The sequence below is a fragment of the Carettochelys insculpta genome, chromosome 1, assembly GCF_033958435.1.
Source record: "Carettochelys insculpta isolate YL-2023 chromosome 1, ASM3395843v1, whole genome shotgun sequence".
In the NCBI taxonomy this organism is placed as follows: domain Eukaryota; kingdom Metazoa; phylum Chordata; order Testudines; family Carettochelyidae; genus Carettochelys; species Carettochelys insculpta.
Window position 1 is genome coordinate 332,338,198 of NC_134137.1, and position 26,940 is coordinate 332,365,137.

General features: G+C 43.9%; 1 protein-coding gene across 1 annotated transcript in view; it reads right to left on the reverse strand.

Annotated features, from left to right (window-relative positions):
• The window catches only part of ASZ1 (ankyrin repeat, SAM and basic leucine zipper domain containing 1), a 104,922-nt gene that overhangs the window by 11,613 nt on the left and 66,369 nt on the right, over positions 1–26,940 (reverse strand). Inside the window, exons 5-10 of the mRNA XM_074984099.1 lie at positions 20,514–20,625; positions 19,028–19,162; positions 17,328–17,452; positions 13,064–13,139; positions 11,217–11,273; positions 3,465–3,577 (exon numbers count right to left, since the gene is read on the reverse strand). Coding sequence (XP_074840200.1) covers positions 3,465–3,577; positions 11,217–11,273; positions 13,064–13,139; positions 17,328–17,452; positions 19,028–19,162; positions 20,514–20,625 — 618 coding nt within the window. The remainder of the gene's footprint in view (positions 1–3,464; positions 3,578–11,216; positions 11,274–13,063; positions 13,140–17,327; positions 17,453–19,027; positions 19,163–20,513; positions 20,626–26,940) is intronic.

Sequence of the window (26,940 nt, forward strand, 5' to 3'; positions counted from 1 at the left end):
CCAAATGTTCTCTCCACCACCTGGCGGGTGTGGTTCAGCTGGGCATTGAACTGCTCCTGGCTGGCGTTGAGGTGGCCGGTGTACAGGTGCATGAGCCAGGGCTGGAGGGGGTCGGCCACGTCCGCCACGAGGCAGAGGGGCACAGTGGTGTCCCCCAGAGGGATCTCCCTCTGGGGGATGTAGGTCCCCGCCTCCAGCCAGCGCCACAGGCCCGAGTTCCTAAAAACATGGGCATCGTGTGTGCAGCCGGGCCAACCCATGTACACGTTCTGGAAGCGGCCCTGACTGTCCACCATGGCCTGCAGGACCACGGAGTAGTAGCCCCTGCGGTTTATGTATCTTCCTTCGCTCTGGTCCGGGGCGCAGATGGGGATGTGGGTCCCATCCAGGCCCCCGAAGCAGTTGGGGAACCCCATGGAGGCGAATCCAGTGACGGCTGCGTCCAGGTCCCCGAGTAGGATGACCCTCTGGAGCAACATGGCGTTAAGCTCACGGACCACCTGTTGGGAGGGAACACAGGCACCCGTGAGGCTGTGCAGGGTGCCCCGGCCCCCCTCCCAGACACCTCCCCGGGTACCCCACTTGCCCAACCTGTCCCTCCCCGGTACCCGTCCCTTTCCAGCCCCACACCCAGCCCTCCTGCCCCGCAGTGGGTGTGTGCCCAGGCCTCCTTACTTCCATGACGATGACCCTGACCGCAGCCTTTCCCACTCCAAACTGGTGTCCCACGGAGTGATAGCTGTCTGGAGTGGCTAGCTTCCACATGCCTATTGCGACCCTCCTCTCGACGGGGAGGGCGCACTGCATCCGGGTGACGTGGTGCCTCAGTGCTGGGGTGAGCCACTGGCAGAGCTCAAGAAAGGTCTGCCGGCGCATGCGGAAGTTCCGGAGCCACGTATCGTCGTCCCAGTCCCGCATGACGAGCTGCTCCCACCACTCAGAGCTGGTGGGGTAGCTCCAGAGGCGGGGGAGCAGCCGGTGAGGAAGGAAGAGGGGAGCCCGGTGGTCAGAGGTGTCCCCGTCTGCCTCCGGGGTGGGCTCCTCTGGCAGGAGCCACTGGGCGGCCTCCCGGGCAGCACACCTAGCAGGGTACTTGCCCCCCGGATGACTACCTGGAGGGCCTCCGCTTCCTGCTGCTGCTGCTGGGCATCCATATCTTCTGTGACTTGGTCTGCGAGAGAGCGGCTACTTCTTTGCAGACCTCGTGCTGTGCAGGCCGGGTATGTCTGTGAGGGGCCCTTTAAAGGAGCGGCTTGCAGCTGCCCCGGAAGGGCTAGTGTGCTCTGTGACCCAGTCCGCGGTGTTTCCTGGCCCCTTATTTCGAAAGAGGGGGCTTGTGTGTGTGGACACTCTGCATTTCCTTCCAGGGCGGCTCCTTTCGACGTTCCCCGTTGCTACTTCGATGTTGAACGTCGACGTTGCCAGCCCTGGATGACGTGTAGACGATAATCATCGAAGTAGCCTATTTCGATGTTCTTACTTCGAAATAGGCTACTTTGACGTAATGTGCTAGTGTAGACATAGCCTGGATGACTAGCCAGGCATGATGGGAAGTGATGATTCAGAATCTAGACATCTCAGACATCTTATGCAAACCGGAAATGCTGGAATTTGATTCATTGTCTCAGAACCCCAAAGCCATCCACCTGTCATACCAAACCAAGCTGCCAGCAATCTGCTGTAAGCATCAAAGCCCCCATACAAGAAGTATGTCAGACAAATTCATGATGAATGGCAGAGATTCCACTGGAGAGCTGCTACTTGGCAATATGAAGAGCCACTCATGAGCACCAAGGTAGACAAAATTCTGAATGACATTGGGGGTGGAACTGCTACTACCTATGACAGCATATTGCCAGGCTTCCTGAAGCACCTTGGGAGTTGTGTTCACCCATGGTTAGTGCAGCTCTTCACGTGAGCAGCCACTAAGAATCAACTTCCAAAGACATGGAGATTTATATTTAGAGATTAGCCCTGTCCAAATTTCCCTGTGATGCTGATGAAGTATAAGAATGACCTGCACCTGACACCAGAAACAAATCTCTCATAAATGACACGACTGCTCATGTACCAGGTTAATTTATCACACCATTCATGGTCCCTTCTGAATCTATAATCTACAGGCCACAGTCAGTGTGCTGCTAGCCTTCACTCCTGCAGCCAATGAGATGATTCCACATGCAATTGTGGCCAAAGACAAAAAATATCACCCACGACTGATAACTGATCTCTGAGCAGATTTGATAGTGATCTGAGGACTCTACACTTAGCTGAAGAGGTTGCTGTAATTTGGTGTGGTTGAATTCTACATCCAACATGAAGAATGCACTTTGATTAGTTCTGTTTCAAAGGAGACTAGATCAAAGCGCATTAATGAACGTTAATGAGCATCAACAGGTCTGCAGGAAAGACTCCGTCCTTCACATGCAAAAGTACAGTATCTACACACCCCAGCTTGCTTTCATGTTAAGGGCTTCCTTGGGAAAAATGACTTTGTTGTATTGTCTTATTACTGGTCTGCGATATGAGAGATAAAAAGCTGTTTTAATTATTTGACATCAGCCAAGATCAGTGAATGTTATTAATACCTTTATGGCTCCCAAGTCTCTGTAGAATAGTTTGGCTCCCTAAACCCAGTCTGCCATTCAGGTAGGGAATTATATAGAATTCTTCCCACCATGAGGTCCACTTCTATTGCAACTATTATTCTGTGACTGTCCTGAGGGTCCAGAAGTGCCCACTGGGGACAGATTTGGGATCCATTGTACTTGTACTCGAGGGACTGCTTCTGACTGGGCTGTCAGCCTTTGCTGTGATAGTTCTACACAGGGCTCAAGAGGGAAAGAGAATAAAAAAAGAAGTACAGAGCAGCTGATGAAGGCTGTGTGGTGAAATAGAAGACAATGATATTAAAGTAGGGTTTTTTTCACCTCCAAGTCTAGCTACACATAAACATAGATTAGATAAATATAAAAGAAAACATATACAGAAAAGGGGAAAATTGTATTATTATTATTTTGTTTTCCTCTACTTCATTATATTCTGAAGCTCACAGAGGCTCGAATAAAACACTCACAGTGATGCCAGTTGTAGCTGCTTGCAATGAAGCACGAGAATAACTGGGAAAGCTTGTCTGAACAAAAAAGGAGGGAGACAGCAATAACACTGCATCTAGAGCGGTGAGGAGGATCTTACATATTCATTCGAAGGGGTGACATCATCATTACATAAAGTAAAAACAATTTAGCCCTCAGGTAACAAAGACCCCTATGGGCAATTACATGATCTGACTTACTGTGACACTGGTCTGGACTACTTGCTCAGTGTTAGCCAACATCTTTAATAAATAAAAATTCAATCCTGCTATTCCCACATGTAATGGGATTCAGTATTTCAAAGAATTGCATATTCATGCATCCATTCTCTAAAATATATTTTTATGTAACTGAAAGATTACATTTTACCTGAATTCTAAGTTCATCACTTCAGACAATTCTTCAAATTTCACTTCTTCCACCTGCAGCTCTTTAACAGCATCCAGGATTTTCTGTTGGTCTCTGGTATTAGTGATCCCAATCTAAATCAAAGTTATAATAATTGTGGAATGTTTAGAACAGACAATAGATTTTACATAGCTGGTTTTTTACACTTTGGAACTACACAAAAGGTACATACAGCGGCACAAAATCTTTCATTGTGGAAGATTCCAAATACTTTACAGACTTAAAAACTTAACCAAAAAAGGTAAATTTAGGGTCACTTCAACTCTTTACTATAGCCAAACTACAGAAGGTGTAACACAGTAACTGTTTAATAATGCACAACATTATTATATAATTAGATTGGAAGTGAAGAATGCCTAATTGAAACTGCACAGGAAACGTAGGTAGGCAAAATGTAATTACTCATATTGGCTCAAAGCCAAAATGATATATTTGTAAAAACTACCATAGGATTTTCAATAATAACAAATAAGTAGGGCCTCTGTTTTAAGTGTCATTTGAGGCACCTCCAAAAGTAAAATGCTCCATGTCATCTTACTGGTTCAACATTAACTCAACAGGAAGAATGCCACCTAATGATTCATCAGCACTATTTCCTGTAGAACCTAGGTGTTCCTAAGAGGTGTAATCCAACCACTGACCTAACCCAAATGAATTTATCTTGTTCATTAAAAGTATATTAAAAATGACAAAGATCACAAGACTGTTTAAAGTAGAATTGCAATAGCAATGTCTATGTTTACCATAGTATTTCTGTCCCCAAGAATAAAAACAAATTAGTATATACCAAAAACCATACCCAAATTTGTGCCTCAACTACTTTCCTTTATAGACACACAGTAATCGGAGACTTTTCCATAGCAGTGGTAAGCTGAACCACGTGTGGCTGGCACCTCACAGCATTGCACCTTTTGCATACGCACTGTCTGGCTCCTGCCAGTTCCTCAAATATGCCCTGAGATCTGACAGACAACGAGAACTCCGGAGCGGGGAGGAGGGTGGGTTGTGGAGCACCCCTGTGGACACATATCACGAAGAACATGCAAACATGGTAGGCAACCAGCTTGGCTTAACGGGGAAATCCTTAGTCAGCTTAAACTCGAAAACGATACATACAAGAAATGGAAACATGGACAGTTGACTGAGGAGGAATATAAACGTATGGCTGGAGAATGCCAGGAAGTAATCAGGAAAGCAAAAGCACATTTGGAACTGCAGCTGGCAAGGGATGTGAAGAATAACAAGAAGGGTTTCTGCATGCATGTTAACAATAAAGGGGTTATTAGAGAAGGTGTGGGGCCGTTAGTGGATGAGGGAGGCAACCTAGTGACAGATGATGTAGGAAAAGCTAAAGTACTCAACGCTTTTTTTTGCCTCAGTCTTCAAGGACAAAGTCAACTTCTACATGAAGGTCCTAGACAATGCAGTGTGGGAAGGTGGAGGGCAGCCATCTGTGGGGAAGGAACAAGTTCTGAGCTATCTAGAAAATAGATGTGCACAAGTCCATGGGTCTGGATTTAATGCACCCCAGGGTACTGAGGGAACTGGCAGAGGTCATTACTGAACCTTTTGGCCATTAAACTTGAAGACTCTTGGAGATCAGGGGAGATACCGGATGACTGGAAGAAGCCAAATGTAGTGCCCATCTTTAAAAAAGGAAAGAAGGACAATCCAGGGAACTATAGACCAGTCAGCCTTACCTCAATCCCTGGGAAAATAATGGAGGGAATCCTCCAGGAATCCATTTCGGAGCACTTGGAAGAGGGGAAAGTGATCAAAAGTAGCCAACATGGATTCACGCGCGGCAAGTCCTGCCTGACCAATCTGATTAGCTTTTGCGACGAAGTAACAAGCTCTGTGGATATGGGGAAGTCAGTGGATGTGATATACCTTGACTTCAGCAAGGCTTTTGAGACGATCTCCGACAACATTCTTGTCCATAAGTTAAGGAAGTATGGATCACATCCACGGACTATAAGATGGACAGAAAGCTGGCTTGATGGTCAGGCCCAACGGGTAGTGGTCAATGGATCAATATGTGGATGGTGGTCGCTTTCAAGCGGAGTGCTGCAAGGCTCGGTTCTGGGGCCAGTGTTATTCAACATCTTTATTAATGACAGGGATGATGGACTGGATTGCACCCTCAGCAGATTTGCAGATGACACAAAACTAGGGGGAGAGGTAGAGACGTTGGAGGATAGAGAGAGAATCCAGAGGGACCTGGATAAATTGGAGGACTGGGCCAAAAGACATGTGATGCAGTTCAACAAGGAGAAGTGTAGTGTCCTGCATGTGGGGCAGAAGAATCCTAAGCATTGTTACAGGCTAGGGACTGACTGGCTCAGCAGCAGTATGATGGAAAGGGACCTAGGGGTTATGGTGGGTGAAAGGCTGGATATAAGTAAACACTGTGCCCTTGTAGCCAAGAAGGCTAACGGCATACTAGGGTGCATTAGGAGGAGGATTTTGAGCAGATCTAGAGAAGTAGTTATGCCCCTCTATTCAGCACTGGTGAGTCCACATCTGGAATATTGTGTCCAGTTTTGGGCCCCCCAGTATAAAAAAGGATGTGGATTTGCTGGAGCAGGTTCAGCGAAGGGCAACAAAAATGATTAAGGGTCTGGAGCACAAGACCTATGAGGATAGGCTGAGGGATTTGGGCTTGTTTAGTTTACAGAAGAGAAGACTTAGGGGTGATTTAATAGCAGCCTTCAACTTCCTGAAGGGGAGTGCTAAAGAGGAGGGTGAGAAACTGTTCTCAGTGGTGTCAGATGGCAGAACAAGGAGTAATGGTCTGAAGTTGAAGAGGGAGAGGTGGAGGTTAGATATTAGAAACAACTACTTCACCAGAAGGGTAGGGAAGCATTGGAATGCATTGCCTAGAGAGGTGGTGGATTCTCCATCCCTCGAGGTTTTTAAGTCCTGGCTGGACAAGGTCTTGGTTGGCATGACTTAGTGGGGATTGATCCTGCTTGAAGGAGGGGGCTGAACTAGCTGACCTTCTGAGGTCCCTTCCAGCCCTATGATTCTATGAGATAAGGGAAGATTATGACATCCCTTAGATGCAGATGTGCTGCTACTACTGCCAACATCTGCAAGAACACTCTGGGAGCCGTTGAAAGCCCAAAGGGGAGGACTTGGTTGTGGAAATGATCCTTGCTTATTGTGAAGCGAAGAAATCACCTTTGGACAGGGTGAATGGCAATGTGCAAATAGGCATCTTGAAGGTCGAGGGCAGCAAACCAGTTGCCATTGTCTAATGGTGGGATTATGAATGGAAGGATTACCATTTCAGATTGCTGTTTCTGGAGATAATGGTTTAGATTTGGATAATCTAATATTGGTCTCCACTGGCCTGTCCTCTTTTGGGTAAGGAAATGGTGAGAGTAGAACCCTTTCCCCTTGAACTTGCCTGGTACCCTTTCCACAGCTCCGATGGAAAGGAGGTGATTGACTTCTTTTCTCAATAAGTCCTCATGAGAGGGGTCCCTAAAGAGGGACGGTGTCAGTTGGCAGAATGAAAAGATAAAGTATTACGTAGCCTGATGAGACTATTGCCAGAACCCACTGATCTGATGTAATCATAGACCATTATTTGTAGTACAGTCTTAGTCGGTGATGAAAGGTGGGTGTCATATGCTTGTGTAGCACAACAATGGCAATAGTGTGATGGTCCGTGACTGAAGAGTCAAACCTGTTGCATGTTAGCCTGTTGCAGTTGTTTATGAAAATTTTGGCTTCACTGTCTCTGGGATTGCTATCGAGAAAGTGACTGATCAAATCCCTGCTGTTGGTGTTGCTCCTGCTGTCTATCGAACGTGTAGTCATACCTCCAGTGGTATGGAGTATCGTGTCGGCAGTGGAACGAAGGGGTGTAGCACCCCTAGGGTACGCAGGGTGGTAAGCAAGCCCTTCCTGGAAGCAGGACTTCATCAGTTTTCTCTAAAGAGACTTTTAATTTGTTGAATGGTAAATCTTTGGCTTTGTTTTGCAGGTCCCTGGGGACTCCCAACATTTGTAGCCAGGAAGCACTCCTCATTATGACTGCTGTCACCATGGACCTAGTGGCCATGTCTGCCACATCCAAGGCTATCTGGATGCCCGTTCTAGAGGAGACGTAGCCCTCCTGGACAATAGCCTTGAGGATAGGTCTCTTAGATGTTCCATTAGGGTTGGATAGGTGTGCTGTGTAATTAGTGATCCTCATCAGAAATGTGGATGATGCACAGATTTTCTTGCCAAATAAATTCAACCTTTTGGAATTTTATCAGTGGTTGTGTTCTTATATTGAGGTGCCTTTGACGTGTGCTGTGCAGCCTTGGCAACCAAAGAGTTGGGTTGGGGATGGGAAAAAGAAATTCTACCCCTTTTGAAGGAACAAAATATTTCCTGTCTGCCCTTTTACTTGTAGATGGGGCAGAGGCCAGTGTCTGCCAGATCTCACGGGCTGCCTCTAATATCGCCTCATCTAATGGGATGGATATTTCTGAGGTGTGAGCAGGTTGCAAGTTCTTGAGGCAATGGTGGTGATTCTCCTGTACCTCTGCCACTTGAACTTCCTGACTCGCTGCCACCCTCAAACAATTCTTGGAACTGTTTAAGGTCATCTGGCAGGAGGGTAGGGGAAACCCCCACAATCATGGCTTCATCAGAAGATGAGGAGTAGTCTGATGGAGATGTGTTGGGTGGAGCATCCTCTAGATCCAAGACCTGGCCCTCCTCAGGTTCCAAGTGCTGGAGATGAGGAGATGAAGGCTGAGGCCCTGAGGTGGAAGGGTGGGTCCAAGGTAAGAAGTGAACAGGTGATTGTCTAGGAGACCTGCACCCACACAGAGCCCATTCCTGAGATGTGTCGACAGTATCGATGAGCGGGATGATGGTGAGACCTATAAAAATAACAGTCGTCACAGTAGCAGTGAGGTCTGTTAGGAGAAGAGAGACTTGAGAAGCGGTGCGTATAACCTCTCCAGTGATGCGTCTATGATGATAGCTGTGATTGGGCTAGCCTCATGAGACATCGTGGATGATGGTGGGGGAGAAATGATTACACCTTGAGTGATGATAAGCATGTCCAGGTTCCTCCAAAAAAAGGAGATGGTGGTCTGAGGTATGGTGAAGGAAGGGAACCAGACTGTTCTGCAGTGCGGAAGGGCAATACTGGTGACCTCGGTGCTGGAGGTGAGGGCAACAGTGCCAGTGATGAAGTTGCTGAGTGAGAGTCTGGGGTTGGACTACACTGCCTTGTAGATTCTTAGGAGGCTTTCCTCATTGCTGAGGAAGCAGTGGTTCCAGTCACTGCCAGGGCTTGCGGTGCCGAAGAAGTAGTTGGTGCCATTGTAGCTGGTGCCAGTGCTGACAGAGTCAGCGCTGTGGTTTTAGCAGATGAAGCCGCCAGTGCCAATGATGCTCTTCATTCTGTTGGTGTCCATATCTTCAGCAGTGGGGATAGTGTCTTCTTGTTTTTTGACACAACAGCCACCTTTGAATGAGAAGAGGCAGCGCCTGAGATACTGGTCTTATCTCTGTCACTTATCCTGCTCTGTGATAAGGCTGGAAGGAATCGAGTAGGTGATGCTCTTATCTTTTTTGAGGGGACTGAGCCTGGCAAGAGGCTCTCCATTTCTGAGAAACAGCCGAGTCTACAGGTGTTGCTAACTCAGAGTCTGTGGGTGGGAAGGCCTTTCAAATAGGATCATCTGAGCTGCATCTCTCTGTGTCTGTGAGTTCTGGCTGTTAGCTTAGAGCAGTGAGGGCATTTTTGTGGAACATGAACCCAAGTAATGAATGCATGTTGAATGGCCATCTGAGGCTGGCATAGTTTCACAACAGAAGTCACATCCCTTGAATCTTGGAGACCCCCCAGTTTAAAAAAAAATCCTTCACAGTTTATCGTCATAGCTGGAGTACCTAGTGTTTCTTTTAAAAAAGGTTTTTGACTGAAACCAAACCCCAGTGTGTGTGTGGCGGGGGGGGGGGGGGGGGGTGCAAGCAACCAAGCAAGCATTCTTCTTTTTTCTCCCCCATCCCCACCTCCCCCAGTCAGGATTTGGTTTCAGTCAGAAATGTTTTTAAAAGAATCATTAGGTACTCCAGCTACAACTATACACTATGAAGGATTTTTCTTTTAAAAGTTGGTAACAAACTAACAAACTATTAAATAACTATGAACTAACAACTACAACCACTAGATTACAAGTTTAACAGCTTATTGTATGTTGAGGAAAAAAGTTGGTGAAGAGAGTGGTTCACTCTGTCTACAGCCAGGGGTTGCTGAGAGGAACTGGGGGGAGCCAGACTGCACACATGCAAAAGGTGTAAATGCTGAGAGGAAGCGGCAGTACATGCATGGTTCAGCTGATCACCACTATAGAAAAGTCTCCAAGGTATGGTGCTGGGACAGGGCCAACACCTGCTGTGGAGCACCCACGGGAACATCCCTCGAAGAAGGAATAATTTCATAAAAGAATTCCAGACGGCATAAAGTATATATAGGCATCTGGATTATAACCTGTAACTTACAAAGAGACTTGAGCTTTCAAATAGAAAGAGTTTACCAGACACATTTTTTCCCCCAAATGATCAGAAACACTTCAAAACAAAAACAACAACCAACCCAAAAAACAACCACTTAAATGAATTCCCGTTTTTCTAAAGAAGATATAAAGTTGGATTTTGTAAAGTGTAACATTAGCAATCTGCCATGGACAAGTCTGATCAATTTCCTCAGGACACAACAAAAAAGTGATGAAATCTGGCCAGAGACCATTACCTGAGCTTGCTCTCACAACTGCATGCTAGATGCCTGCCCTTGTCTCCTTAAAGACAAGTCACCTTAATAATCAGAAGCATCACTGATAGGATAGTCTTCCTCTGTACAGGTTCACAACTTGTGTATTCAACACCAAGACTAACAGAATAATTTTTAAATGCACAAAGTATCTGTCTCACCAGCTCTCTACTATGAATAGCTCTATGATAAGGCTCCTCAGGAGAGGCAGAGATACCAACCTTGCTCTGAAAATTCTAGGGATGCTACTGAAAAAGTTTAGGGACATTACTTAGAATGAAATTGCAAAGCCAACTATATATAGCAGTCAGGGTAGTGCCTTGAAGGCTTGCTGCACATTTTAGAAGCACACTTGTGCACGTTAGAATATTGAGTGATACAATACGAAATATTTAGTCACATCAACATCAATAGCCATGATGAAGTCTGACCATGATATCGACCATATCTTCACTACTTCACAACCACGGCGTAAGTTACTTGTTTAGCCCTGTGCAGGAATATCTTGCTTAGGTTTCTCAGGTGGCAGAAGTGACCAAGTCTGTTCACTTTGGTAATCTCATCCATGACTGCTGTTAGTTGGGCATCGCCGTGAGCCCCCTGCATCTCCCTGTTAGATCAGGACCTCCAATTTGGGAAATGCTGTTCTCCCCCATAAAAATCTATGTAGTGTAAGGTAAAAGAATACAAAAGGCCACATTTCACAAGGGGAGACCAGATTTCATGGTTTGCGATACATTTTTCATGGCGGTGAGTTTGGTAGGGCCTTACAAGTAAGAATTCTTCAAGATTTCTGAGAGGAAAAAAGTTACTCATCTCCTTATTTTTCCCCTCTAAATTTTGCATAAAGACATACCAACAAAGAAAAAGAACTATAAGTGGAAGTGGAAATAAATCAGAAAGGGTTCTTAAAGCAGTAAACTGACCTGTGTAAACTCATCTTTTTTCATGGTGAAAAGCTGTCTTAAAGTTATATCTTTTTCCTGAAAGAAACAGAAGTTTCCACATGGCAAATATGGAACTTTAGAAGAAAGACTATGAAGAAAAAAGTCAAAAATGTAGCTATACAGATCAATTACTAAAGGATGGCTGCAAACTTTCTCAGACACTTGTCATACAAAAAATATCTAATGCATATAACTTAGCCTTAATTCCTAGTAAGTTATGTTTGGTGTATAGTAAGAAATATTCAGTGGAACACTCCTGCTCTGACCGGTCAATGGGATCTCAGGGGACTCCCTCTTTCCCCTGCTCTGACTTGCCAGCGTGACCATCGGGGATCCCCGACCCAGGTGTGTTTCCCTCCCTGCCACAATGGTGGGGGTGTGTTTTCCCCTCTAGTGCCTGAGTAGCGTGCAAAAAGGGGTGTGTGTCTATGATAACCAGGGAGCAGCCTGTTACCTTTACTGGTCTCACAAAAGAAGGCTAAAGCAGGGCTATGGTTGCTCTTTATGGATACATCAGGATAAATGCTAGGGAAGGCAAATGCTACATAAATAAATAAATCAATAAGTAAACAGACAGGCTTGGCACAAGAATAAATGGTTATAAACTGCCCATGAACAAATTCAAGTTGAACATTAAAGTTTCTAACCATCAAGAGAAATGAGTTTCTGAAAGAGCCTCTCAAGAGGAACAGCAGAAAGCAAATAACTCAATAGATTTAAGTGTGAGCTGGACAGTAAGTTAGATTATATGACAAAATTTCTTGTAATGCAGAGAGGTAGGGCTCACTTCCATTTGTCCTTAAGGTCCTAAAGCTCATGCTTCAGGGTCACAGCTAGCACCAACAGATATCAGGAAGGGATTTCCCTTGCCTCCCACAAAAAGAATGTGCGCGCACAGGCACGTGTATATTTAAATCTTCTTCCTCTCAAGTAGCAGTGATGGCCACAATTGCAAAGGGGACACTGGAGCGGGATGGTCTGAGCGCTGAGGTAGCACTGAGCATTCTCTTTCTCAGGTGCTTGGCTGTCTTGTTCTAACTCACCGTTACTTAACTTGTGCTTAGGGGCTGATTGCTACCTGTGAGGTCAGGAAGGAATTTTTCCAGCAGGTAAAAATGGCAGAAACTTTTGAACTTCTTACTTTCCTCCTCATTGGAATGTGGGTAACTCATCAGGATTATCTGTATATATTTTAATCAGTTCCCTTTCACTGAAGGAGCCTCTAGCAATGCACATTGGCCTCTCCAAATCTCTGCCTGCGGCATGCAACAGTTTAGTCTATTGTGGCCTATATTTTTGTCTAATTTTGGTTGTATTTAGTGCTGAGTGGGGCTGGCAGCCTGTGATCAGCCTAAATGATCTGATGGTCCCGGGTGCTGAGATGCTCACTGCCCCCATTCCCCTGTGATTATTGCGGGGTCTAACTGTTCTCCATGCTTGCCACGCCCCTGCGGTCATTCATGAGTATAACTGTCCCTGTGATCAAATCCACCTTAATAAAGAACAATCACATTCCACGTCCCTGGCACAACCAAACTTTAAACTTGTTTTAAAGTTATGATAAGCGAAAGATGCACACCAAATTTGGTCAGCCTAGGTCTTACCATTTAGGAGGTGTTCTTGAACAGACTCAGATGGACAGACAGAAACACAGACAGACAGATGCACAAACCCTCTCGAATATATGGTAGATAAATATATTCTAGTGTTGCTCGACTAAGGTATACAATCTAACACTGAAAAATCTAAAGGTCACAGTAGTATGAAACACATTTAATAATTTACAAACTATTTTTAAATATGCATTTTCACTACATTAATCTTACCTTCAATATCTCTGTTATGTGCTCTAGACCGACACCATGTAAAAATACTTCTAGGTCACCAAAGGCTGTATAGGAACTACACACATCACAAAAAGAAAAAATTGTGGCAAATTATTTTTTTATAAATAAAGCAGAGATCTAAACTGTAATAGGCAAACACAAACACACATGAATATGGCAGAAAAGCACTTCATTAGACTATTTCAAGCTGTAAATTGGTACGACTTCTTTAAATAAAAATACTTCATCAAATCTCTAACTTGAAATATCAAATGGATGCAGGCAGAAAATTCAAAGTTCAGGTTACTATTTCAAAAAATTCCCCAAATACTGGAAAATATGGAAGCGCAGTTATAGCACATCAAAATACTTTAACTCTACCCTCTAATCACCAGCCACACTTTGCAAAAGGTAGATATGACCATTACACGCATCACAGCTTTGTTATTTTCAGATTTATAAGAAGAAAAATAAGCACACCTCTTCTGGGGTCTGTGGCTTGTGATTTAATTTTAAAAATGTAAGAAAGAAAGAAAGAAAAAGAAAGAAAGAAAGAAAACCCAGCAACCATCAAAAGCCAAAAAATTAACAGTGAATCCAAAACACTTAAATTGAATAACAAGCAACAGGAAAATAGATGAGCATTACCAAAATCCTACATTAACAGAGAAGTTTGCCAGCATACCCTCAAAGTAAACATAATTTAATTTTACTTCACATTGAATACAGAATGAACTCAAAATTTTAAAGCCTTTCCTGGAGAATGCCAGTCTAAAAACCCCACTCATGTCTAGAAGGCACTAGCTCAATTGCGTCTTCTGACGCAATGAAAACTGCATATCTTGTTGGTTTAGATCAGGAATTTTGTTAGCCAGAAAAAACGCTTCTTGTAACTGTTTTTCTTTGAGATGGATCGTTCATGTCTACTCCAAATTAGGCGAGTGTGCACGTGCACAGTAGCGGGAAAGTTTTTCACATTCTAGGATGAGCTGGGTGCCCCCTAGAGTGGCTCCCTCAAGGTACCGGATATAGAGCCCCGTCAACCTGTCCTATCCTGGCCCCACAGTTTATTCTTGCTAGATACTCCAACAGAGGGTAAGAAGCGTGGGTACTAGAATAGACAAGAATACAATATCTTGAAGAACAACAATTAAGAGAAGGTAACTTTTTCTTCAAGTGTTTGTTCAGCTGCATTTCAATCAGATGACTCATAAGCCCATAATTAGGAGCTGGGGTCAGGGTATTGCACTGATAGGAACGCTGCCCTGTCCAAATGCTGCTGCATCATGAGCAAAATATGTAATTGCATAGTGCACAGCAAAAGTGTGCATCAAGGACCAGGTTGCCACTCCACAGATCTCCTGAGTAGAGCTCTGAGCCACGAATGCTGTGGAAGAATCCTGAACTCTAGCGAACTGTGTGGTGAGCAGAGATGGCAGCACACATGCAAGGGCTATGGCATTAATGGATACAGGACACCATCCACGAGGAGGTATGCTGAGACAATACAAACAAGCCTTTCATTCTGTCTGCCACCACTATAACCTGCAGTACTGACTTGCCGAACAGTTATGTTCAGTGCTATATAAAACGTCAGTGCACCCTATGCATGTTGAACAAATGGAGGTTCTTCTCCTGGTCACCAGAGTGCGGCTTGGGGCAAAAAAAACTCCGAGGATGATGTCTTGGCTCATTTGGAAATGCAAAACCACCTTTGGGAGGAAGGCTGGATGTGGCCAGAGTTGTATCTTGTCCTTATAGAAGATAGTATGACGGGGCTCTGCAGTTAGGGCCCTAAGCTCAGACAACATCTTGGCATAAGTTAATGCAACCAGGAAAGGCACCTTGTAAAGAGAGGTAAAGCTGGAAGCAAGTGTCAAATAGTTCAAATGGCAGTCCCATCCATATGTAGAGGGCTAAATTTCTAAGGGGATTGGTTGGTGGGCTTGAGGGTAAAGCCTGTCAAGACCCTTTAAAATCTGCTAACTAGGGGATTCACAGTGGAAAGCTGGTATGGCAAGAAAGACCAACACATCCAGATGTTTGAGGTAGATAAGGAAGTCCAAAATCAAGGGTACCAAAGTGAGCATTGGAGATGAGCCATGCTGTGCTGAACAGATCAATTCCATTTGGTGAGGTATGTGACTCTCACAGAAGGTTTTCAACTGTCAAGGACAACTTCTCTGACTTGGTCTGAGCACAAAAGCTCCACCGGATTCATAGATACATTGGATAGACAGAGCTTCCACTCTTGGGATGTAGTAACTCCAGGTTCGGATGCCAGAGGTGATTGTGGTTCTGTGTTAGAAGGTCCACGAAGAGTGGAAGGGTGATCAGTGTTTCTACAGACATGTCCAGGAGAGATGTGTACCAGAGCTGATGGGGTCAGGCTGGTGTGATCAATATCACCTTATCTCATTCCCTCTGGATTTTGAAGAGAACCTTGTGAGTAAGTGGTTTGGGTGTGAAAGCATAAAGGAGATGAGGAACATAACTGTGCTAGAGCCCGGGTTGTGTATACACTGGCAGTTCTACAGGTGAAGACATCCCTGTATACACTGGCAGTTCTATAGCTGAAGACATCTTAAACCATATGCACAGTGGTTTCAGCAGCAGAAGCAGCCTAATCACCAAGAGATAGACAGCTAGATATAATGCATGATCTCTAAAGGGAGACAGTATAGAAAATAAAATTTAGAATGGCTGCAAAATTTGCAATGTCTAGTTCAGAAAATATAATAAGAGATTGGGGTGGGAGTTAGATAAGTCTAAGACGGCTGCCAAAGGTAAAATTCCACCTTGTGCTTCTGTACCTTCCATCCCACTTTATCAACCCATTTTACAAACATCAGTTAGTTGTATTTCATAACCTCAGTAATGTAGGCACTCTTATTACTCCCATTTAACAGAACAGTAAATGAAAGACAGAAGCACCAGGGGATTGATTTTAAGAGATGCCGGTCCCCCATAACTGCAGCTGAAGTCAAAGAGAACTCCACATGCTCAGTATCTCTAAAAATTAAGCTATAACTTACTTGTTTGAAAAACAGTGTCAGTCTGTGAAAGGTATAGGAAAAGAATGTTGGTATTCTGGAACAAATGTAGACACTATCCATACTAGGTTTTGCATAAGTGTAACTACAAGTATACAAACCCTCAGTACTGATGTGACACAATGGAGTAAGAGGGGTTAACACCCATCTAACTCTGGGTTAAATTACACCAATGAAAGACCTACTTTGCACTAGAACATCATATCTACGTTATAGTTTTACAGATATAACCACACTGGTATAGTTCCGCCAGCAAAAATTTTCCTAGTGCAGGCAAGGTCTGGTACCTTAAACACAAGATTTTCCTGGGCCTTCAGTGCTCATGACTCTAAAATGGAAATTCTCCCAAACAGCATAAGCATTAGCTCTACAGAATGGCACTGTAATACGGTATATGCAAGACCAATGAAGCAGATGCCTTGGCCTTTTTTCTTAAGTTGCCCATTTTCTTTTTATCTCATGAGGAAATGAGTGAGAGGATTCTTCACGAGATTATATTTTATTCACATATTTGGTTAAGAATATACACATAATATTACTAAGCAAAAATGCTCTCATGTCAGTGCCTTATATAGCTTTTTTTTTTAAATTAGGAAGTCTAGCATACTATATAGAAGAGTATTCAAATCTCTGGAGGGAGACATGATAAAAAAAAAAACCTCCCACCTTGGCCATGGCAAGAACAGATACATGTGAGAGCCAGAAGTCCATGGCACACTCTAATAGATCTTTCCTAAAGCATAACATAGTGTATGTGGCGTGCTTCTGGTCACAAGCCTCAATTTTTAAAGCATTATCCATTCAAAATAAAAGTTCTTAATCTTGTCAGAAATTACCTGATAGAGAAGCTAATAAGGTCACATTCTCCACTGATGATACAGAAGAAGTTAATTGTGTATAGAGTGTTCCAGTGGCCTCTGTTAAAGACTTGGAAGCATGCAAACGACGTAGAGCAACATTGAGTTTTGTACAGTTAGGTAACTATGTGTCAGGAAACACACAAGTTAAAATGGGTTTGAGTGTTTCATAATGGGGTTTTCAGTTTCTCATTTTTACAAATTACTACACTAGGTGTGGTTGTAAAAAACATTAAAAATAGAAACTGTAAATTGATCTGTATTATTTAATGCTAATAACATGCACACCCCACAAGCATTCATAATAACAAAACTACAATAAGCTAAAAAAGCATTATTTTCCCCCTTTTTTACCTAACTCTATGATCTCTAACTGCATCAGGAACCACTTTCAAGAGTTTGTGGATAGCATCTTCTTTGATCAGGTTCTGGAACTTCCCTTGTAAGGGATTTGCAGTCAAAGAGAGTAAACTAAAAAGCTGAAAAAAAGCATGAAAACCCTTTAGTTAATATTTGATTCAGAAAAATACAAGTTTAATAACGTTCTATTGAGTTACATTAGCACAAGATTAAATACACAATGAAAATTTAAATTGTAAAAAAGCTGGGGACCTGTATCTTCCTGCTAGGTCCAGTGATGAGCTGTAGTTTACCAGCCGGGGCCACTGCTCCCTGCTGCTGCTAGCCCTGCTTGCAGCCCCACTTTGGCTGCACTGCCCTGAGCTCCTGCCTCTGGTCTGGTTGGCCCTTCCTCCTCCCAGTCCCAGAACCCTCTGGTCCCACTGAGCGATGGATGTTGCTGGACAACAGAATGCTGGATTTGGGAGTTTTAACCTGTACAAGGATCTTTAAATTCCACAGCAGTGATAAATAGCCTCTGTTCTCATTCCCCTCACATCTACACAAACATAGGCTGCTGCTGATGTAAAATTTGTCAGTGAGAATTTTCAATGGATATTCTGCAACACTCTTCAGGCAACCTGGCTCAAAGCCTCCTTGCCAATGTGCATCATGAAAAGTAGCTTACAGCTGGTTTCCAATACTCCCCTCTTCAAATCTCTGGGGCTTGGCTGCTACACAGTTTAGGCAGACCAGGCTCCTAGTCTGCACTACTAGCTCTTTTCTCCACTTCCTGGCCCGCAGGTTCCAGTTCTGACTCCTGGTCCCACTGCTGCCTAGCTCCCCCAAGGAGGGCAGGGAATATGCTCTCTAATTCAATGAATCCCCCAGGGGGTGGGGGAATGGTGGAGAGAGGCTGAAAATAGTCAGATGCCTATGTGCAGAAAAAGGGTCAGTTTCACACTAATAATGCTGATTTATATCAAGTCTTGAAAAAATTCCTAAATAATACAGATATGGAGTTGTAAATTCCACATTGCTCTGTGATGAATGGTATAGTTCACAACTCACATAAAATAATAGACCTGGCTTGGGAGGCTCATTGTGTAGACATACTTTCTGCTGTTGTTCTTAGGGCCACAGGAGAAGAGTCAACCTTTTTAGACAGACCTGCCCTTGAGCACTAATGGTTGAAAAATGCTGCTATTTATTGCACTACCTGCAGCTATTATTTCATGTTTAACAAAATTAAAATGTTCTATTTGAATTTCTGTAGAAGTCTCTCAAATGCATCTCAACACTAATACAGTACAATCTATTCCAAAGTTACCTTGTTTGAATGTAATCAACTATTTCTCAAAACCTTGATCAGAGAATCTGTCAGTGAATACAGTTTTATATAATGCATACTAAAACAGCACTTCTAAGCAGGGACCTACGTTATAAAGGTAGACTGAGTACACATAGGTAAAGAAATTAAGATAAAGTCCCCATAGCAACATTAACTTTGCAATATAATGTATGTGTAGTAATTTTAAAGGATCATGAACAACTACAGCAAAGCTCTGAGTAGTTTCAATAAGTGTTGGTTCAATATATGGTCTAATACATGTTTAAATGCCTACATTAACACTGATCTGGGCAGCTGTGCAAGTAGTGAGAATGTGACTGTTTCAGCAAAAAGAGAATTATGACACGTTAGTGGAGAGCAATACCTCTGAATGTTTATTGCTTTTTGCAATCTCTGCTGCTGTCTGTCCATCTTTGGTTTGTAGAGTTTTATCAGCTCCAAGTTCAAGCAACTTAAAGACTACATTTTTATGTCCTTGGCGGGATGCCCATGTCAATGCCTATACAAAAAAATTTCGTTTTACTTGGTAAAATAAATTTAAAAATGAATACAAAAATAAGAGTTTATAAAAGCAAAATAGGATAACTTATGAGAAAGGTAAATATGCAAGAGTGACTCCACCAACTAATAATGATACTACACAATTTCATTTTGTTACACTTTGCTAATTATTGTTTGGAAGATGAGTGGACAGAACACAGTTCGCTAAAAATGACCAACGTAAAATATGTCAAGTGCTTTAAACATTAATTCGAAGTTGAAGTGAAAGTTTAAATATGAATGACAAATGTTTTCAACACATATGAAAATTAAATTCTAACTCTGCCTTTTCTCACCCATCTTTTCATACATGGGAGGATGTTCCCTCCCCTCTGCCACACTTAATGACCACAAATGAATTCAATAGACTGCCTTAGCATCTCCCAAATTCTAATTTTTATTTATTTAAACATTAATTACAAAATTATCCCCATATCCGACAGTGCGAAGATTGTTTTAAATCAGGAACATAACGGTGAACACTAAAGCAATAAGCTGCCTGTGTAATTCTGAAATCCCACTCTGAGCAATTCTCAAAGTTTTGGAGCTACCTCAATACTCCACATAAAAGTAACTCATGGCAACCAAGAGCATGCAGTGGCATTAAAATGTTACTGCTTGGGGGTGCGAATTTTAACATCAGTCCCCCATATAGTTCTCTTGGGCTCTGCTGCCTCCCTGGTTCCACTGCCTCCATCCTCCTATGTCCTGAGCTCCATTCTGTGGCACCCCAGGCAGGCTCCAAAGACATGCTGGAGGCAGTCTTCCCCTTGCCCCCTGTGACAGAGAAGAGTTGCTAGCTCAGCTTTCCTGCTTCAGGTGTCATCTTCTGCAGCTCAGCAGGAGTGCGAGCTGTACTGCCCTTCCCAGGCATGTCCCTTCAGCTGCCCTCTGCAAGACTGCCACCCTGGCAGCAAGGTGGAGAGGATCTTGAGAAAGAGAATCATGGGATGGGGGAGGAGGAAGGAGGGTAGGGGAAGGGCAGAAGCTGGTGGTACTGGCAGAAGTTTAATGGAGGGGTCATGCCCTTGCTCCCCTCACCTGCATGCTCCTGATAACAACAGATGACAAACAGATAAGGAAACAAAAAAAAGTCGAAGTGCCTACTGCAAGTTAGAGAACAATCTCTTATGGTTCAGAGAAAAAAGTTGTGAGTGGTGCAGGAAGATTGAGTTAGTTCCAGAAAAATTTGGCAAAGTGGGACACTAATGTGAAAAATATTTTGGAGAAACAAGTAATAAAATCTAACTAATCTGAAAAGAAACACCTAATTCAGTGTCACATACAGTACATACAAATAACTTGCTTACCGTAAAACCATTTTCATCCTGGGCATTTATTTGTGATCCATAAGCAACAAGAAGAGCAACAACCTGAGGGTGTCCTTCCCGAGCTGCATACATGAGTGGACTCATTTGTTTCCTGGGAGAAAAAAAAAAAAAGAGGATTTTTTTTGTTAAAATAATCAAATGTTATCTAAGATATCAGCTATGGGGCCTTGATTCAGAAAAGACTCAGCAGAACACTCACGCATGAATTTACAATACAATCTTAAACTCTGTTAGAGTGAATAGGCCTTAGCAGATGGTTAACTTTAAACACATTGAAACGATTTGCTCAGGGCTTTTTTCCTGGCTGCCATTTTGGAAGCCCACTTAGCAGGGCAACTCCGAGATGCATGTGGCTCTTTAAGGAGCCATTTGTGGTTCCCACCACTCACTCTTCCAGCTTCCTGCCGAGCTGAAAGATTAGCACTTGCTTTAATTGGTTTAATAGCAGGCAGAAGGCATCTGGCCATTAAACTAATAACATCGAGTGCTAGCTTTTCAGCCTGGCAAGGTGCTTGGAGATGCCTCTCCTGCACTGCCAGAGAGCTTGGCCGGGAAGAAGCAGCAGTACGTGGAGTTTCTGTGTAAGCTGGTAAGTGACTCCTGGGCTTTCTGGGCAGGGCGCAATTTGGGGCTACATGCCCGCCAGGAAAAGAGGCTGAATGTCTTCCACTTGCGCTGCCTCAGGTGCATCCTTGGAATATCATGGAAGGACAGAGTGTCCAACACCGCCGCCTTCGAGCAAGCTGGAATCCCAACCATGCGCACCCTCCTCAGGCAGCGTCGGCTCCGCTGGCTTGGCCACGTCCACAGGATGAACGACAGAAGGATTCCAAAAGACATCCTGTATGGTGAGCTAGCCTCTGGCAAAAGACCTCCCGGACGCCCCCAGTTGCGCTACAAACATGTCTGCAAGAGAGACCTCAGAGAGGTAGACATCGAGCTGCACAACTGGGAAGAACTAGCAGACGACTGCAGCAGATGGAGGCAGGGGTTACACAAGGGCCTTCAGAAGGGCGAGATGAGGATCAGACAGCTAGCAGAGGAGAAGCGAGCGCACAGAAAGCACACTAAGGACTTTCCAGACACCCACCACATCTGCAAGAGATGCAGCAAGGACTGTCACTCTCGTGTGGGTCTTCATAGTCACAGTAGACGCTGTAAATGAAGTCCTCAATTGATACTATAAAGGGCGTGATCCATAGCCTATGCAGACTGAAGGATGCGTACTACTACTGGGAGATGAGTGGGATTAAGCCTGGGCACAAAACGGAGAGGAGGGGGGGTGTAGGAGGGGGAGCTAAGCCTCAGTGCAGGAGGGAGGAGGTTTGGGCCCTGAGTTGGGGGAAGGGGATGCGCTAAGCCACTTGAGGGTTGTTAGGGCCCTGCACGGAGGGCTAGGCTGAGAGGTGGCTGGGGCCCTGAGCGGAGTGCTAAGCCGCCAGAAGGTGCCTCAGGCCCATGTGGGGTTAGTTAAGTGACCCAGGGCTGGCTCAGGCCCCGCCAGGGTTGTAGTTAAGATACTGGAGGGCAGCTGGGGCTCTGCATGGGGAGAGGAAGGGGGGAGGTTAGGAGCCTGGCAGGGAGGGTTGGTTAAGCCACTGGGGGGAAAGGGGGTCAGATAGTCTGGGGCTTAAGTGCTGCCACTTTTTTTTTTTTAATTAAGAAAAAAAGCACTAGATTTGCTGAATTGGGCCGATATTCCCAATGAGTTTTAATGTCTATCCCGTCAAGCTGCTATTGTACTGCAATCAGAAGTACAAATATCAGGAAACAGAAGAACTGAATTATAGTCTCAGAAAAAATGGTATTCAAAATAAACTTAAAATTGCTAGTATGTAAAAGCAATTTAGAGTATACAGAGATATTGTAATGATCCCAAAAGCAATCATTATAAATCCAGGAAATTCAGTATTTACAGGAAATAAAAACGTGCAAATGAATAGAATGCAGTTAGAGCAACCAAATAACTTTCAATCTTCCTTTTTGTAACATCATGCAATAACCTTGTGGTTAAAGCATTACAGAGTTCATGACAGATCATCTGGTCTGGAGTAAAAATGCAAAACTGAACAGTAGGAAATAGGTGCAGTTGAAGCCAGTGACTTCATTTCAATTAAAAATAGATGTCAGCCATTCTAGAAAAAAGTCTGAGAAATTCTCTGAAATTTTTAGTTATGAAGAAAAACTGCAAAAAAATGACGATATCCAGAGTAATGCTCCAAATTGGTCTATGCAAAATATCTCAGTGAGGTTTAACTATATGACAAGATTGAAAAGTCTTCATTATTCCAATTATGAAGACCAACAAAAAATAATTTTAACTCAAACTAAATTACAGATTTATTGTAAAATCTCAGAAGAATATTTCTTTACTCAAAGAATACATGCTGTAATCTTGGAGAATACACTATTTTCCCCATGTATAATCAGGATCATGAATCCCTGTTTCAATTGGAAAAACTAAACACAACATTAGATATGGAACTGCAACTGATGCTTCCATAATTTGAATACATATATACAGCTTCAAAGGAACAATGAAGTTTAAATTGCATAAAGAGATCATAAAAAATCCAAAGCAGGGACTTCTAATTTCTTTTAGGCTTCACCAATACAACTCTTAATCCATTTAAAACAAAATCAAAATCAAAACAAAAAAAAAAAACAAGCAGTCCTGTAACACCTTAAAGAGTAACAATTTTATTTATTAGGTAATGAGCTTTTGTGGGTCAGACCCACTTCATCAGATTTTGAGCAAAAATATTTTTTTTTATATCCATCTTTCTATATAGTGCAGGGGAGGAGCATGGGCAGTTTTGGATTGGACATGAGTAACATCTCAAAGAACAATTGTTCTTCAAGTGCCTGCTTGTGTCCATTTCAGTGTAGGTGATGCCCAATCAGTTAACCAGATGGAGGGTTCGGAGTTCATAGACACTGCAATTGTAGCACGGGTTGGACAAAGACAGCATCATCTCTAGCTTGCTGGGTGATGGCGTAGTTTGATGCAAACACGTGAATTGAAGACCAAGTTGCTGCTCTGCAGATATCCGGATTGGAATTTGCATCACAAATATTGCTGAAGATGCGTTCACTCACAGAGAGGGCTGTCAACTGAGGAGTTTTGCCAGATTGTAAGTAGTGAGGATCCATTATCTGATGAAGTGGCATTATCCATGATGAGATATTTTTTGGGTCGAGATTTGACTACCTCATATCCTGTCCAAGATGGCTATGAACATTGGTTAGTCTTTCTACAGGGCTTGGTTCTCTCTACATAGAAAGCAAGTGCACATTTGACATCCAGCAAGTGGAGCCTCTTTTCCTCCCTGCTAGTATGTGGCTTAGGATAGAGGACTAGAAGAAAAATGACATTACCGTGAAATTGGGGTACTACATCTGGAAGAAAGATGCTTGTAGCCGATGCTGTACCTTATCATTCCAGATGACTGGGTACAGCAGCTCAGAGGTAAGGACCTGTATCTGAGACCCTTCTAGCTCAGATGATGACGATGAGGAAGGCCACCTTCCAGAAAATGCAGACCAAGGAGCATATTGCTCGTGGCTCAAATGGGGATCTTGTTAGTAATGAATTAAGGTCCTAAAGATGCAGGGATTGACATACCTGAGAGGAGTGCCTAAAAAGCAAGGACGGGAGTCAAAGCATTGCTATTGTGTTGTCTGTGAGGACCAATATGCACTTTGCCTCTCACATGGGGGTGGACAGCTTGGCAAACTAGATGTATTGGCCTTAGCACTCTCATGCTGATGCTCCTCGTGTGCCCTCTGTTCCTCCTCTGGCTATAATCATGCTCCTGCCTGTGCTGCAGCAGAGGATAAGAAAGACCTGTTGGTTGAGGCTTGTAATAACAGGGGTTGGCATATGCAAACCTAAGGACTTCAAAGTAATCCTCAAGTCTTTCAAAGTTGTAGTACTCTGAATCAGCTTCCTCCAAGGAGAGCAATTCACCTCGAAATGGAAGGTTCTGGATGGTCTGCCGGACCTCCTGGCAGAGTCCCTAGGACTGAAGCTATGAGATTGTAGTGTGGGGGACTGGACCAGCTGGGTATGCCTCAATCTCAGAATTTCAGGCTATATGCACCACAAACTCAGTGAGCAACCACATAATAATTGTCTCAAGTGCTTAGGAGAGACCTATGTGAAAGAAAGGTGCTGAGTCTGCAGAAGCTTCAACCTCAGGACAATAAGGGGACAAAGATGACGGACTTAAGTTCCGCCTTATGGAAGCAGTACTTTATTCCCTCCACAGTATTGAAAAAGGAATCATAGCACCATCATATACTCACAGGGCACGAAAAGCTGACAGTGGCACTGGAAACCTCGGCATTGCTCTCTGTCACCAGTGCCAAATTAAAACCAAAAAACAGTTGGGGGAGCACTCCCAAGCCCAATACCCAGAATCATAGGATCACAAAGACGAAGTGACCCATCTCAGGCCACTCTAAGGCAACAACAGGGCATGCAGCACCATCAACTCCAGGCTTGGGGGAATAACTGAAGCCAGTATGGCTGGACTCCCTGTCCACAAAGAGCCACCATGACTTTGCCTTCTATACTAGAGGCTTCTGAAGCACTGAGAAACCTTCCTTCCCCCACCTTATGCTACCAACCCATAATGGTTGTGAACGGTCAGTGGCAGTTCTGATATTGCAGGACTCCTCAGGAAGAACGCAGGTGCCAATAAAGTGCAAGATACAATGATGGCATGGCAATGCCCTCCTCCTTCAGGTACTGTGTGACCACAAGGCTGGAAAATTTGCAAAAATGCTGCATGGCACCATGATATCAGATTGCTTACTGGTTCCCTGGTGTCGCAAGGTGTGCTACTGTGGAAGCAGCAACAAGTCAGGCCTCCCCAGAAACCTCATGTGAAAAATAAGAGGACCTGGCTCAGACCTTCATGGAGATCTCCAAAAAGAATAAGTGCTCCATCCTCAGAAATATCAACAAGCTGTTCTAAGGGGGCTAGATCCACAGCACCTGAGCCACAACCTGCTTGTAGCAGTTTAAAAAATGTGCTCCACAGAAGCAAATCTATACCTAAACCCAGCCGCAACTTGCTTGTAACATTCTTTAAAAAAAACATTCACCAAAAGAGTTGGTTCCCAGAGGTTCAGATGTTGATAAGGAGGATTGGGACTGGCTTGAGGTTGAGGGTGAAGACCTCTGGGCTGGCAGGATCAGCTTAATTGGGCACCTGCTGATGACTGTTGCCATCCTCCTCTTCTTGGCCTCCACCTCCAGCTCCCCATCTTGGCTCCCTCCAGAGTCCTGCGTACAACCTCCTGAAGAGTCCCAGTTAAGATTGGGGACCACAGTTAGGTCCCTCCCACGAATGGCATCCAGCTGTTTGGAGTACTAGCACATTTTGGGAGATGATCCAGATCACCCTTTGGATACTTGGACTTTATGATAGCTCTGCCGGAGCACCTTCACTTTCATCCAGCATTCCTGAGCATCCCGGGAATAACTTTTTGTCATCATTCCCTGAATAATCTTTTCATAACATGTATGCATTTCGCTTGTGGACTCAAAGTCTGCCCAGCACTGACTCCTCTCTTCAAAGAGCAATGAGATCTAGGATCATGCTATGGCCCCATGCTGGAGCTCTCTTGTGACCCTCAGAACTCAGATCAGAAGAACGCTGAGTACTCATTACGGCAAGATGGCTACATGAGATGGCTAGAATTGTGATGGATGCAATGGTTAGATGAGACGCGATGGATGGGCTCCTGAGGTAAGCTCCCACGATGTGTTATCCATGTTGATCAAAAAGAAAATGAATTCAAAACTAATTCAAATTCCCATGCTGCCTGTTGCCTAAGTCAAATACCTGGGCTTTCTGTTGCCTACTTCCCGTGCACCTGGAGAGCAGCGGAGATGAAAGTGGCCAGACCACACAACTGTGGGGCATTGTCGGAACCCTGTGGGAAAATTATGGAGGCCAATAAAGCGGATCTAAAGAAACTGTTTCCACATTAGCATTATTTTGACCCATTAGAGTCAAACTTGGTGTTGTGCCACTCAGACGGTCAATGGAAGAATGCTGACCTTAGTGCTTCCTAAAATCAACTGAATAGTATCTGCAGTGAAGACACTGACATTGTAAAATCAGGCTAACTGCCTCAAAAATCAACATTATGCTGTAGTGTAGAAGCAGGCTAAGTCTACATGATGAGATAAATTCGACTCAATAAATTCAATTTTTTGACCTCATTCTTATGAATTTAAATTTAAGTGTTCACAAACCTGGAAATTTGACCCTTCCTTTCCCTGTGTCAAGTTTCCATTTCCCCATTGCCTTATCCAAGTTTTATTGCATGAACAATGCATTGTGGGTACCTATCCCATAGTGCCTTCGCCCTGGTTGCTTGTGGGGGTTTG